Source organism: Ammospiza caudacuta, chromosome 6 (genome assembly GCF_027887145.1).
Source record: "Ammospiza caudacuta isolate bAmmCau1 chromosome 6, bAmmCau1.pri, whole genome shotgun sequence".
In the NCBI taxonomy this organism is placed as follows: Eukaryota; Metazoa; Chordata; class Aves; order Passeriformes; family Passerellidae; genus Ammospiza; species Ammospiza caudacuta.
The window spans coordinates 13,930,939-13,945,239 of NC_080598.1; the positions used below are offsets into that span (position 1 = coordinate 13,930,939).

The 14,301-nt window shown below is 49.2% G+C and overlaps 2 protein-coding genes across 2 annotated transcripts; both read right to left on the bottom strand.

Moving 5' to 3' along the window:
• Nucleotides 1–2,803: 2,803 nt before the first annotated feature.
• Nucleotides 2,804–9,235, bottom strand: TALDO1 (transaldolase 1). Its single transcript, XM_058807384.1, has 8 exons — nt 9,078–9,235; nt 6,963–7,086; nt 6,456–6,563; nt 5,766–5,897; nt 5,168–5,343; nt 4,834–5,031; nt 3,551–3,696; nt 2,804–3,052 (listed from the first exon to the last, which is right to left on the bottom strand). Exons 1-8 carry the CDS (start codon nt 9,172–9,174, stop codon nt 3,020–3,022), a joined length of 1,014 nt encoding a protein of 337 aa, XP_058663367.1. The 5' UTR covers nt 9,175–9,235; the 3' UTR covers nt 2,804–3,019.
• A 1,273-nt stretch (nt 9,236–10,508) lies between these two features.
• On the bottom strand, nt 10,509–13,796 carry LOC131559052 (epidermal growth factor receptor kinase substrate 8-like protein 2). Its single transcript, XM_058807259.1, has 3 exons — nt 13,619–13,796; nt 13,083–13,215; nt 10,509–12,743 (listed from the first exon to the last, which is right to left on the bottom strand). Exons 1-3 carry the CDS (start codon nt 13,786–13,788, stop codon nt 12,672–12,674), a joined length of 375 nt encoding a protein of 124 aa, XP_058663242.1. The 5' UTR covers nt 13,789–13,796; the 3' UTR covers nt 10,509–12,671.
• Nucleotides 13,797–14,301: the final 505 nt, after the last annotated feature.

Genomic DNA, 14,301 nt, shown 5'->3' on the forward strand with positions numbered 1-14,301 from the left:
CAGGAGGAGTTTTCTTGGATGTTGGCTCACAGCTGTAAATGAGCACTGCTGTCCTGCACCCCACAAAGGATTTCTTCATCCAAAAGAGGGCAGCCCACCATCCCTAAGGTCTGGGAGCCTTTCCTGGCAGGGTTACACCTGAGCTGGGAAGAGGGGTGCTGGTGCAGCATTTGGGAAACTGCTTAACTCTGGAAAACAGAGCCCCAGGACCTGCCTGTGGGTATGATCTCAGCTTTTGTGTTTTTGAGGATCCTGACAAAATGTTTGAGCTCTGGCCCTGTGTGCAGCTGGTGGTTGTTGGTCATGCCAGCATTCCATTTGTGTATTAACTGATTTAATTAAGATTCTTTCCTCAGAGTTTCTACAGTGTAATCTTGTAAACAAAAATTAAAATGGAATCTGCTGCTTTGTTAATCTTGTGTGCATTCAAACAAGGGCCAGAAGAGATGGAAGTGCCTCTTTGGTCCTGGTTTACTTGAAAATTTCAAATGGAACTGTCTGGGTTTGGTGCCATCCATCCTGGACTGTGAGGGCTGTATTGGATAGACATAACCAGTGACTCTCAGGACTAATTTTAAATTAAATTCCATGTTGGGAAGATGAATATAAATGGATGTACTTTATTGTGTCTTTTCTTCCAACAGCTCTGCTTTGCTGTACCCTGTGCTGGGAGCAGCAGGGTGTCTCCCTTAGCACAGTCTGTGATGGGATGCAAGGCACAGCTGGAGGAGGAAGGAAAAGCTTTTCCAACCCCCCTCCAAGCTTTGTGTTTTTGCACAGAGCTGGATGTTGGAATCAGAGCAGCCACCACAAGGAAAGGTTGGGAAAGGTGCTGTCATTTTAAAATCAATGCTTTAAAGTTTATTTATTGATTCTTTAGGATTTCTCCAAACATAGGTGTTGTATCTGCCCCTAATTCCTGAGTCCTGTCACTATGACTGTGGGAGCCACAGATCTTCCTGGGAGACAAGAGACATCTCCTGATTTCTTAATCTGAGGAGGTATGGGAATGTGGGAAATCCCAGGAGTTTGTAAGCAGGGCACAGACAGGGCCCCGGGAGAAATCCCTGCATCTGCTGAAGAGACAGGAGGTTGAGGAAGAGTTAAGGAGTGAACACACTTTGTGTGACTGACTAAAGAGCTGTACAAGCTTTAGGTTGTACAGTTTATGTGGTGCTTGTTTTTTTTTTTTTTTTTTTTTTTAGAAAGGATGTGGAGTTTGTGGCTTAGCCACGGATGTCAGGCCCCTCACAACATCCATCTGTGCTGCAGAGAAAGAACCCCAGGGCTGGGGAGTTCTGAAACACCAGCTGCCACCACAGGAAGGAAGGGATCCTGTGACTGACCCCGTGACCCCTCTTGCCTCCTCAGCTCTTGAGAGGCATCTGTTGGTGAGTGGAGAAAGGTTACTCAGATACCTTTTCCTACCTCTTGTTCTTTTTTCCCTTTCACTGTGCATTTCATTCTCTCTGGAGCACCTTCTGCAATGCTTCAGTTTCATTTGAGCTCCACGGTGTTACTGACCCAGCTGTGTCTTGGCTATGTGAGGGGACAGATTCCATGCATGTGAAGGTTCTTGCCTCACTCAGGGGGAAGAAGGGGCATTTATTCCAGAGGCTCCAAGCCTCTGACCAGCCAGTTTGATAGCACCAAGTCCCCAAATCCTGTGTGCCCAAATCCCTGCCCTGCCCTGGTGGTGCAGTGTGTGGGGTTAGAGCACAGCAACCTGCTCAAGGCAGGGGGTGCAATGAGATGGTCTTCAAGGTCCCCTTCCAACCCAAATCATTCTAGGAATCTCTTGGAATTCTCAGTTTAGTAAGAGTGAAAAATGCAAAATAGGTTAAATTGAGAAGGGATGTGCAGGATCAAGCTTTTAGTGCTGGCTTGACTTTGACAGGGGAAAAGGTCACCTCCCTTTGGGCAACCTGGTCTGCTTCCCCCTCTCCACAGCTGTAGGACAGAGGGCCTGGATGAGTCCCCTGGGGATTTCACCTCCCTCTGGCAGACTGGCACCGTTCCCAGGGCAGGCTGGGAGGGCAGCACCAGCTATCTGTGTGTGATTGTAGCTGCTGTCCCCTTGGCTGGAACAGCAGCTCCCAGCTTGTTCTGGATGTGCTGACAGCAGAGCTGCTGTGTCACACTGGGGGAGGATCAGTGCCTCCCTTGCTGTGGACAGAGCACGTGGCTGTCAGTGCTGCTGCCTTTTCTCCCTTTGAGTTCAGGCAACTTTGTCAGGAAACAGCAAATTGCATCCATGAATGAGCAGGGATCTCTCAGAACCATGGAATGAATCACTGAGGTTGGAAAGGACTACTGAGATCATCAAGTCCAGCCATTCCCCAGCCCTGCCAAGGCCACCATCGTCTCTGTCCCTAGGTGCCACATCCATGTGTCTTTAAATCTCTCCAGGGATGGGGACCCAGCCCTGGGCAGCTGTGCCAGCTTGGACAGCTTTCAGTGAAGGACTTTTCCCTAATATCCAATCTAAACCTTCCCTGGCACAACTTGAGGCCATTTCCTTCCTGTCCTATCACTTGTTCTTGTCTCCTCTTCATAGAACAGGATCTATATAAACAAATAAGATACACATAGATATTTTGACATACATATGTGTCTCACAGGAGTGTTGGTGGGTTTTGGACCAAGAGGGGCTTGTGAAATCTGTGTTTGCTCTTTTAAACAACCTGAAATTAAAAACTGTTTTCTTCAATGTGTTAGGACTGAAGACTTAATAAGGAATTTGAAGATTAAAATCCTATCAGGCGTCTCCTGCAGCAATGAATCGACCACGTTACAAGGCAAGTCGGTTTTAATTTGCATGTATTGACAAAAGTGCCACAAAAATTTGAAATTCCATTTGTCCCTTTGCAAATTGATAAAAAAAAAGCATGATACAGAAATCTATCCATACACAGCATGATACTTGTACAGGTAAGACATTTGTACATCCACTGAACCTCAGGTGATCCACCTCAGCTTGGAGCACTCAGGGAAATGCTGATTATTAATTTTTCTTTTCTTATTTTCCATTTTCAGTGCCGAACATTCGCTCCTAGAAAAACAATAAACAAAGCACAGCTGAGTAAGAGTTTGGGAATGCTGCAAGGACCTGCCAGTCACCAAGTGCCTAGATCAGGTATACTGTTTCTTCCCCAAAAATCAGTTTGATGAATCCTATGTGAAAGCCTCTCCAAAATCTGACATAAAACTTTGACAGCAGATCTGCACTTTCTTAGTGCCTGCTCGTACAAACATGATTTATTTCCAGCTCACTACCTGCAGATTATTTGTATCCTGTGCTCAGAATCAATCAGATTTAAGGCAGTTCTCACTTTGACAGTTATCCTGATGAGCTGCCAGTCCTGTGGCTCAAGCTGCAGGCATAGCCCACACCTGGCACCAATTCTTCCTTGCCGTGCAGTGAGGCTTACCAAGTTCACTGAGTTTAGGTGGCCTGTCCTACATAACCTGTCCAAAGACCTGCCCAGACTTGTTTAATCCTCAGCCACACCAGGCTGGCTGCAGTACATGGGAGGAGCATGATCTCTACCTTTAACATCCTCTCCAGCTTAACTGCATCTGCAGCAAATCTCCTGATGCCATCAGAGAGCTTCTCCACAGCCATCTGGTCCTCGTTGTGGTGCCAGCGGAATGCCTTCTCGTCCAGGTGCATCTTCTCAAGATCACACGCCTGAGCTGTGCAGGAGAAGTAGAAAAGGAAACAGACCAGGTGATCAGATTCTTGTCAAATTCAGACTTCCTAAAATTGTCTTGAGTTCTGACCATTTCTGTGTGTTGGAAAAATTTTAGATATGTTCAGTATGGCTTGCTGCAGGAGCATAGTCTGGGATGTGAGATTGAAAGTGCTCCTGATATGGCTGGAGGAGAACAAAGAGGGAAAAGAAAAAGGTAGCCTAATAAATCAGTTTATCTTAAAACAGTGTTTATGTTTGTCATTATCTTGTACCTGCTGCAGAATGGCACAGCAATTCTAGGCCTATTTTAAGGAATTGTGTAACCACCCCACAGCAGTGAGACGTTCTAAGCAAATATTCTGAACAATCAGGGCTTTGATTATTTGGCAAGAACTAACAAAAGCTCGCTTGATAGCAGGCTCCCAGGCCAGCAGCAGCCTGTGGGCAGCAGCCCATGGCTACAGCTGTGCACAGAGCTGCTCTGAGATGTAAACCAGCATTTTAATGAGGCTGCAGAAAAGGGAGAGGGTCAGAGAATCCTTGAATCATTTGGGTGGAAAGGAACCTTAAAGCCCATTCAGTTCCACTCCCTGGCTACAAGCAGGAACACCATCCACTATCCCAGATTGTTCCAAGCCCCATCCAGCTTGGGCTTAAGGCAGTGTAATGGGAGCAAGGATTCCAAGCCTTTGTGGCAGTGTCACCAGATCAAATCACTCAGTCTTGTGTATGCTTAGTTTCTAATTTCTGGAGGGAAAACACCTCTTGGCATGTCTAGAAATTAAGATGAAATCAAGTTTAGCATCTTTGCTACTTTGCTACTGTTCAGTAAAATTTCATCCTGAGCATGTGCAGATTAACTTTCCTCCTCCCTGCCTGTCCCACGGGGAGAGGTGCAGAGTATGGAAGCTCACTCCAAACCCACTGTAGTCCAATTCCTGCTCAGTGTCAGCAGTTGTAGCAGTGATATTGTACTGAGGCTACAGTATTTCCTTCTGAGGCTACAATCTTTCCTCTAGGAAATTCGATTTATCCCTAAAGCAGGATGGCAGCGAGTACCACAGCACTGACCAGAACCCCAGACTCTCAACACTGCAGAAGAAAGGAAGTCAGAACAAGCCCCCAGGAGCAGACTCACCCTCTTTGACACTGAGTGTGGGAGTTAACTTGACGTGCTCTTTGCTGAGCTCTGCCAGGAGCTTGGGTGAGATGGTGAGATAGTCACAGCCCGTGAGCGCTTTGATCTGGCCCGTGTTGCGAAACGAGGCGCCCATCACGATGGTTTTGTAGCCAAACTTTTTGTAGTAGTTATAGATCTTGGTGACACTCTTCACTCCTGCAAGTAGAAACCAGCAACTTTATTGTAAGTGATTATTTAGAACATGCTCAAACCCAGCATTTGCCATGAGAGGATTTTTATGAGTGAACTGTTTGAATAAGCAGCTGTTGTTTTCTCAGCAGTGTGTGCTCACCTGGATCCTCTGAAGGCTCGTAGGTTTTCTTGTCTCCATTTGCAACATACCAGTCCAGGATCCGTCCCACGAACGGGGAAATGAGAGTAACTCCAGCTTCAGCACAGGCAACAGCCTGAGCAAAGGAGAACAGCAAGGTCATGTTGCAGTGAATCCCATACTCGGCCTCCAGGACCCTGCAGACACAGGCTGGCTTAGAACAGCACTTTGCTCACCTACAGAATTCATATTCAGGAATGAGCTGCTAAGTTCAAACTACTGAATTCCCTGAGTTAATTTAGGAATGGGGTGCACAAGTTGTCAGCTAACAGCAAATGTTTTGTGCTACCAAACTCTGCTTTATTAATGCTGTTCCTCTAGCCAAATGCAGCCAGCTTAGCAGGGTATTTCAGGAAACTGTGGCCTGGCCCTTGTATGAAGAAACTTTGCCTATTTCAACAGCAAGCTGTGGCAGGGAACCTTCCATGCTCATGACAGACTTCCTCATGGCACAGTGCTTTCAGCACTGCTGTTTATTCAAGGGCAGAATGCAATATCAGTGCCTGTGGACAGGCAGAAGCATGCCATGAATCAGCACAGCAGGCACACACAGCCTTACCTGCCAGCCTGGATTCCTTCCCAGGTTGAAGAGAGCTTGATGAGAATCCGATCTTTACCAACCCCTACTTCCTTGTAGAGGTCGATGAGGCGCCTCGCCCTTTGGATCATTCCTTCCTTATCAAAGGACAGCCTTTAAGGCAAGAGCAGCATTGTTTAAAACTGATTTATTATTTTATTTTAATTCTCTGCCCCAAGGCCCCATGGGAAAACATTGTCCTGTTTTATCAGCATTTACATGCCAACAGCAGGTTTGTGTTCTCAGATCCCTCCTGGACTGTCACCCCTTCGAGTAGGAAATTTCTTGTAACTAATTCAGAATCTGAGCATTAACAGAAATTGGCACTGAGCAAGTTAACAGCCAAGTCCTGTGAAAGTCTTGGAAAAAACTGTTCAAACAGATCTCTTGTTAAATTGAGCAGCTATTATCACACAGAAGAGAATTAGCAAAACTACAACTGGAAGTGTGAGGTTTCCCTTGCTTAAGCAGCAAGATGAAGATTATGAAAATCCAAGGTCAGTGCTACTTGTTTTTGTTACAGACTTCTAATCAAACTAAGGGAAATCCACACTCTTTATTATTAATAATGTAAGTCCTACTGGTCTTCTAGAGAAAAAAATCTTTCTCCAACTCAGTTTACTTTTTTGTGTTTACAAATATCTAGGATAACCCAGAGGGAAAAGAGCCAACCTTGCATCTACTTCTGTGGATACACGGCCAGGTATCCTCTTCAGGATTTCAGCTCCAAATAATACAAAAAGTTTGTCAGAAGCATTTTTGATCTGCTCCTCTTCTGACCTGAAAACCACAAAGAGCAAAAGCATTTATGAGGGCTAAAAAAAAGGTGAGTTTACACTTTGCTGTGGATTTGAAGATCAAATTTCACAGCTCATTTAACATTAAATTCCAGAGTTCAAGTGAGCCACTTCTGGCCTGTCAGCAGGATTAGCCTTTGGACACTTTCCTATAGTGCTGTTGCTTTCCTGAGCAAGGAAGGCCAGGTGTGAGCTGAGAAATGAGGATACACATCTGGAATGGGCATAAGGAATTTTTCTCCAAGTGTTGAGGCCTTTTGGGGCAGGAGACAAACCCACAAATACACGAGGGGGAAATCCCAGTACATTGCTTGTAAATAAAGAAGGCATTTTAAATACAGGTCTGTTTTAAATACAGGAAATGAAACCCCTCTTTACTTACCCACCAAGCTTCTTCCCGTAGGCAACAGCATCATCCACGAGCTTCTGGTATGCCGGCATCTGAGCCGCAGCAAGGATCAGGGAGGGGTTTGTGGTGGCATCCAGGGGCTTGTACTCATCTATGGCTAAGGAAAGAAAACCAGCCTGTTTGAAACAGCCAGCCTGCCTGAGAAATCAGAAGGGTTTTGCTCAGCCAGGTGAGAATGTTAACACTTGTTAATGACAGAGCACATCAGTGGTGTTTAAACACTGCCTGAAGGCTGCTTTGTGCCAGAGCACAGAACAACTGGGCTGCAGTCACAAGATACAGCTAGCTTTAAAGTTTGTAAACTGCAGAAATTGCCAAAAAGTATAAACCTGTAGAAGTGATGGATGGAGAGTAGTACTAATTTCCAGACTTCATCCCAACCAGCATAGCTGAGCTCCAGGAAACACAGAACTAGGGACCTTCCCTTGAAGCAGTCAGAAATTCAGGCTTTTGTTTTTGTCCAACTGATGGGGCCAGGACAGGTGAATTCACCTGTGAGGTTCCAGCACCTTTTCTTACTGCTTTTTAAACCTTTTCCACACAGCTGCAGTTTCTCAGTATCTGCTCTTCTCATTTCCTTGTCCTACCAGGAAGACACTTGACCCTTGGTCTTACCCTAAGCCCTGGACTATGCCTGTTCCAGGTGATGCCAGGTTTTGCTCCAGCAGGCTGTGGCACACATTGCTGGCTGTAGTCACAGCCTGGCACCAGGGCAAACGGGGCAGAGCCTCTGCAGGCTGCTAAGCACTTTCAACAATACAATTAAAATGTCAAAAAAACCCACCAAAATCTGTATTACCAGCCCCTTCTCCTCAGCATTTCTGCACAGGGATGAAACCCCAAGTGAGAGAATGCAACTGTACTGAAAATAAGCCTTGTTTTTCCATGGATCCCTCCCAGGAAATGATCGGGATCCTGGAGTGTGGTCCACTCCATGCAAACAACTCCTTCAGAACTTCAGTTCATGTGGGTACTGCTTAAAGCATCTGTACTGACACCTTCTACAAACACCACTGGGAGCCAGCAGCAGCAACAACCACCAGGGTTTAACCTGCCAGGAGTGAGCCAGGTAAGGCTCTTGCCTTGACAGGGCTCCAAGAATAACCCCCAGCTGGCAAGAGCAGCCCAGAGAACAACTGGGTGATGTTCTGAGCAGGGCCAGGAGCTGGACTTGATGATCCCAGTGGGATATTCTACAGTTCCTACTGTGCCTGCACACAAACACCCCCTTGCCCATCCTGGGGGTTTGTTTTTTTCCTGTGTCTGAGCTGTTGCCACCCCTGTGCTCTCTCCACCTTAAGTTTTAGTACTGTTAAGACATTTGAGAGTGGCTGTTTAGGATTGTTTACTCTTACACCAACAGGATTAGGCAAGCGATGGAGGGATTACTGCAGGCCCGGGTGAGGACAGGACAGGATTCAAGGGCTGCTCTCAGGGAGGGAGGTCTTGGCTCTGAGGGACCGAGCAGGCTCCGTGTCCGTGCCGGGCCAGGCAGTGACAGCCTGGGAACAAGTGGCTTTTTAATCGAAGGCCACCTCCCTTTCTCAGAAAGGACTGTGCTGGCTCATTCTCAGCAGATAAGGGAAACAAAAGCACTCTGGCATTATTTTTACATAATCCTGTAATGATTGGGTTGCAAGCGACCTTAAAGATTGTCCCGTTCCACCCCCTGCCACGGGCAGCGACACCCTCCGCTGAACCGGGTTGCCCTGAGTTTGGAAAAAACCCCAAACCCGTCCCAGATCCAGACAGGTCATTGGAAGAAAACCCGAATTCATTAGCGCAGCAGAGCCTGGCTTGAGTCTGACAGCACGCAGAGCTGAACGTGGTGGTCAGGGCACACCCGAGGGCAAACTGGGAGATCACGGGAGGCTCTGGAAAATGTCCCGCCTGGGCGGGATCTGCCCTGGGATGGGGACCAAGGCGCCGCCACCGAGCGCCTCCCGCCGCCCCCCTCCGGCCGCAGGGTGGTTCGCTCCCCCCAGTGCGCGCCCCTTCGGCCGGGCGCGCCCACTCTCCGTGCAGGGGGGCGGGAGAGGGGGCTAAGGAGAAGATGCGGCGACGGGATCCCCTCGCGCCGCCTCTCACCGTTGAAATCCCCGGTGTCAGCCACCACCGTGGTGTGGTGCTTGAGCTGGTCCAGCGCCGACTCCATCTTCTGCCGCTTCACGGGGGATACCGACATGTCCGCGGCTGTGGGGGCTCGCGTGCCTATAAGGGACGGTGCGTGCCCGGAGGGGACCGGCCTGCGCGCGCACCCGCGGCCCGCGCGCTCCCGCGCCAATCCCAGCCGGCTGGGCGGCGGCGGCCAATCAGGAGCGCGGACACGAGACGGACGCGGCCGTCAGGAGCCGGGGCGGGGCGGCGGGAGGGAGAACGATTGTGATTGGCTGGCCCGTGGGCCTGGGGCTCGGGGCGGGCGGTCGCCTGGGCGACCCTGACTCCGCCGTTGTCCCCAGCAGAGCGCGTCCGGGGCTCTGCTGGCCCGGGACCTGCCGGCCTCGGCATCTCCGGTCCCCAGAACCATCCGGGGGACTTCCCCACGGCCCGAGCGCCTCCAAGGCACCCGTCCCTCATGGCCGCGCGGGGCCCGGGCGCCGCCGGTGCCGCAAGATGGCGGCGGGCGGGCCCTGAGGGGAGGCGGCCGTGAGGGGAGGCTCGGAGCCGCGCCGGTGCTGCCTCGCTGCAGGAGCTCAGCGCGCTGTGCTCCCTCCCCTGCCGTCGTGGCAAGGTTCAAATGGCTTGTCGGGCACAGCTCCAGTCGCCGAGGGAGCCCCCGAGCCAGCAGGGCAGGTGTTTTGGGTTCTTGGTCTGCCTAAAGTCTATTTAGGCTGTAGAGGAGGTGATCTTGTTATTGTGGTTGTTCACCTGAGGCAGAGGATGGCCGACCCTTGGCTGGAAAGGTCGGAGAATCTGTCTCTTGACTGTGTCATGGTGTTATGCTGTTCTCTCTTTCTGTATTGTTCCACTTGGGACAGCTGCCACTGAAGTTCCCCTTCCTGACAGGCAAGAATGTGCTTTTGTACAACCTTGTCATGCTTTGCCCAGCCCAAGAAAGAATAATGCAAAGAAGCTTTAGGTTTAAGTGCTGTTTGAATTGAAACACGTTGGTACTGCCTCTGGTTTCTTTGCCATGGCATAGGAGAGCCTCCCTTGTGAGTCATGGAATCACAGATTCCCAGACTGGTTTGAGCTGGAAGGGACTTTAAAGACCATCCAGTTCCACCCCCTGCCATGGGTGGAACATCTTCCACTAGACCAGACAAGGAAAGGAGTTCAGCTTGCTGCTTTTCTGGTACTTAATTCTTATGATGTGTGAGATTTTCACCTCTGTTTTCAAAACACAGCTATCCAGGCCATAACACCCTTCCTTTTGATTGTCAGCCCCCAAACCCAAAAGGAAATGTGTGGTTTCAGAGCTTTTGCTGAGTTTCTCAGACTGTCAGTGACAAACCATTATGAGAACCCAGTTAAAGAGACAGACATGGATTTATAACTTAACTATTTTAATAACTCTTGCACAGTGCATGGTTATATCATTGTCTCCTTCGCTCAGGTACATCAATGTACAGTTCTTTATAGCAGAGTCTGCAGGCAGTACAAACAGAACAGATGCACAGCTCAGTCGCATGGAAATTTGTAAAAGTGACCTCTGCAGTGAGGCCTGCTGAGATGTTTGTTTTGGGAAGTGCTCCTGTGGCTCCCAACTTTACAGAGCTGTCGTGTGCACTCCTGTTAAAATGCCAGATAACTGTAATTCCCTGTGCTTTGCTTTCCTCTACACCCCAGGACTAGAAGGTGGGGTGTTTCCTAGCTCAACATTTGGTTTTATTTTCATTTTAGAAACTTTCGCCTCCTGTGCTTGCCGTGCTGCTTCCCTTCACCCTCTTCCAGAGCCAGGGCTTCTCAGGAGGATTGTCCTCTTCATCCCTCCCTGACAAGGTGAGTGCCCTTCTCAGATCCCAGCAGGGCTGTGACCAAACCCAGGATCCCCCCCTGCCTGCACCCTGATTCTGCTGCTGCCAGCAGCGTCCTCTTTCAGATGAAGAAAACAGATTATCCATGGGAGACAGTCAGGAATAAAGCAAACCTGAGGTGCTCTGGTGCTCTCAGATCGAGACACGAGTTCCCCAACGCTGTGTTAAAGCTTTTCCCATTAAATGTGCAAGGACAGACACAAATCTGGGCAAAGACTGAGCAGTGCTGAGAGAGAAAAGCCAACTGTCCCTGGGCTGTGGGCAGCTCTGGAGCTGTGTTTGCTTCACTGCTTTGCAATCAGCTTGGTCTGTCAGGTAAACAGAGACAGAAATGCAGTGTGCCAAACTTGCTGTGGACAGGAACTACGCTGCTTGCTTGAGTTTTGAAATTGTGAGTAAATTTTGGAAGCATAATCACTAATTCTGCCTCCAGGGAGAGAGATTTTCCTCACCCCCTATTTACAGATTGTTATATAGAAATGCACATAATTTTATGAAGGAAAACAGGAAGTCAAGAGCAACACCCTGTGCTAAATTAGATTTTTTTTCCTTGTGCCCACGTATTTGGAGTTAAACCTGCCTCGCCCAGTGTGCTTTGGGGTTTCAGCTATTTGGGAATAACTTCAGCTGACTTTCTACAGTGAAAAGCTGAAGGTGGGGACGAGTGACCAACACCCTGGGAAGGGCTGTGGGTGTGCCTGGGACAGGAGCAAATGGTCAGGGCTTATCTTCTCCTGGTTTGAGGCCGGGTTTGGCAGCCCCACAGCATTCCAGGGCAGGATCAGTGGCCCAGGGAAGGGCTGCACAGCTTCCCTGAGCCCAGGCCTGTGCATCAGCAGCAGTGGGCAGGTGGAGCTCACCCATGTCCACGTTCAGATCCCTTTGTTTGTCACTCCTGCTCCTTTCTAGGCACTGACAGCTCATTTCAGCTGCTCAGAGGCAGCACCAACTGGTCTGTGGATTTAGGGAAGCAGCCAGTTTGGGAATGTGTGTTGCCATTCCAGCCTTGTCCAGTGAGGGGGCACAGGGGACGGGAGGGGGACAGGGAGTTGTCACCGGGCTGTGCTCAAGGGCTGCAGGGGACACCTGCACTGAGGAGGGAATGGAAGTGGGGCTGCCTTAGGCTGCCCACCCCTGGCAGTGTCCAAGGCCAGGCTGGACAGGATTTGAACAACTTGGGCTTGGGAAAGGCGTCCCTGCCCGTGATGGGGGGGAACAGGATGAGCTTTAATGTCCTTTCCTTGAAGCCAAAGCAGTGCAGGGTTGTTCCTGCAGCCTCATTGCCGGGGTGCAGGCTCCAGGCCCTGAGCTGGCCCCTCCTGAGCTGTGTGCCAGCCCTGCTCTGCCAGCCAGGGCTGGGAGCAGGGACAGGCCTTGGGGAAAAGCTCTGGGGTCTCTGTTTGAATCCAGCCCTTGTCGTCCATCCAGCCCCGTGGGAATCCTGCTCTGATCGCATGCACGGAAAATCTCAGTATAAAATACATAGTTATAAAAAAAATACTTCATGCAAAATTAAAACACCTTTCCCAGTGGGATGTGGTCTTATTGCCAACCCTTCCCAAGAGTGTTGGAGGAATTGTCACTCTGATGGCAGCTGGAGCCCAAGGGGAGCTCTGCTGCCTCCGGCCTGGGCCGGCAATCATTACTTTCATTCCCTTTTTTCTGCACTACTGAGGGCTAAGAGCTGAAATAAAGCAGAGAGACTTTAATTAGCAGAATCAATCCTTTCCTGGCGGCGCTTCATGATCTCTTGGAGCTCTGACTCCCCTCTGCTTTTCTGGAATGGAAACAAAACAGGAAGTTTGGATCTGAACTTCAAGCTGTAGTTAAATTACAGTATTTAATAAATGCTGTGGGAGGAGAGCTAGTTTCAAAGGGATTGGTGATATCAGTAAAAAGCAGATTAATTAGTGCAAATAGGGGGATCCTATGGATTTGGGGCCTTTTAGCTTAAAAGACACTTCAGAAATTTTTATGTGTGTTTTATTGCTTGTGTAGGTTTGGTTGCATTCTTTTTTTCCCCAATTGTGTTTCTTAAAATGTGTGTTTAATGAGCTATGTGACACTGCTGGTACAGCCCCCCATTCCAGCAGGAATTACCCAGAAAAACACTCACCTCCAGCTGGTTTTTCTCCACCGTGATCTTGCTGTACACTCTGTTCCCCTCATCACCACACACCTTCTTCAGCTCCTCTCTGTTGAGGGAGAAGAGCTGAGCTCCGGTGAGGATGCCCAGGTGTTCCACGGTCCTGGGAAGACACAAAGTGGGAGATGATGGTTGAGCTGCAGTGGCCTCGTGCCAGAGGTGAGGAGTGGGAGATGGGAGGCTGGGAGCTGCACTGGGGTCGTGTCACAGGGCCTGGGGCTGTGCCAGGCTGGCAGCTGTGATTCCAGTGGCATCTCAGGCCGTGGGTTTAGTTTGTGGATTGTTTTTCTCCAAGAAAAGGTTTATAAGATAGAAAGGGAGTGAGTTTGGGCTCTGAACATGCTGGTTATAGAGCCTGGGTTTAATAGGGTTGAAATCTAATTTACAGCACAGGCTCTGTAGGTAAATCCCAGTGATTTGTCCCAGGTGAGATGGTGCCAGTGGCCTCCCCAGCTCCTTCTCCAGGGAAGGACGAGCGTTTCATGTGGCAACAGAGCAAATCTTACTCTTTGCTGAATGACTTGGCCTCCAGCCAGGCTTTGACTTCTTCAGTGCTGGATTCAAAGGTGAGGGGCACAAAAACTTGCTGAGGCTTTTCCACTTTGAAATTCCTGTGGGGAGGCTGAATTTTATTGTTTGTGATCTTCTTTAGCAGCTCGTCATTCAGCTCATCCATTTGGTGAATAAGTTCTGCAGAAACAGGTAGAGAATGAGATCAAATCTTCACTCAAAAATCCCATTAAATGTGTTGGTGGGGAAATTGTTAGGAAAATGGGGGTGTGGCTCAGCATTTTTATTAAGTCTGTAAATATAGCCCAGGAAAGTGTTTACTTTTGTATTTTAGATCTGGCAGAGTCTTTGCTCCCAGTGGTGCTCTCAAGGGGTGACAAGGGACAGGGTCCCATTCCCTGAGGGCTGGTGTTGGGGTTGGGGTTCTGCTTCAGCTTGTCATCTTCCTGGGTTTGAGTTATTTAGTTCCCTTTGGGCTGGTGAAATAAGGGAACTGCCCTGCAAACTTCTCAGCAAGAGGGGAAACTCCCAGCTCCTGTGAGGCAGCAGAGGCTGGGGGGATGGACTCTGTGTTTCCCAGAACCATGTTCTCATTTTCCTGAGCCCCTGTGTTGCCATTTATTTTCCTCCCATCACCCCTTGGCTGTTGCCTGGTGTGGAAGGAGAGATGTGTGAGGAT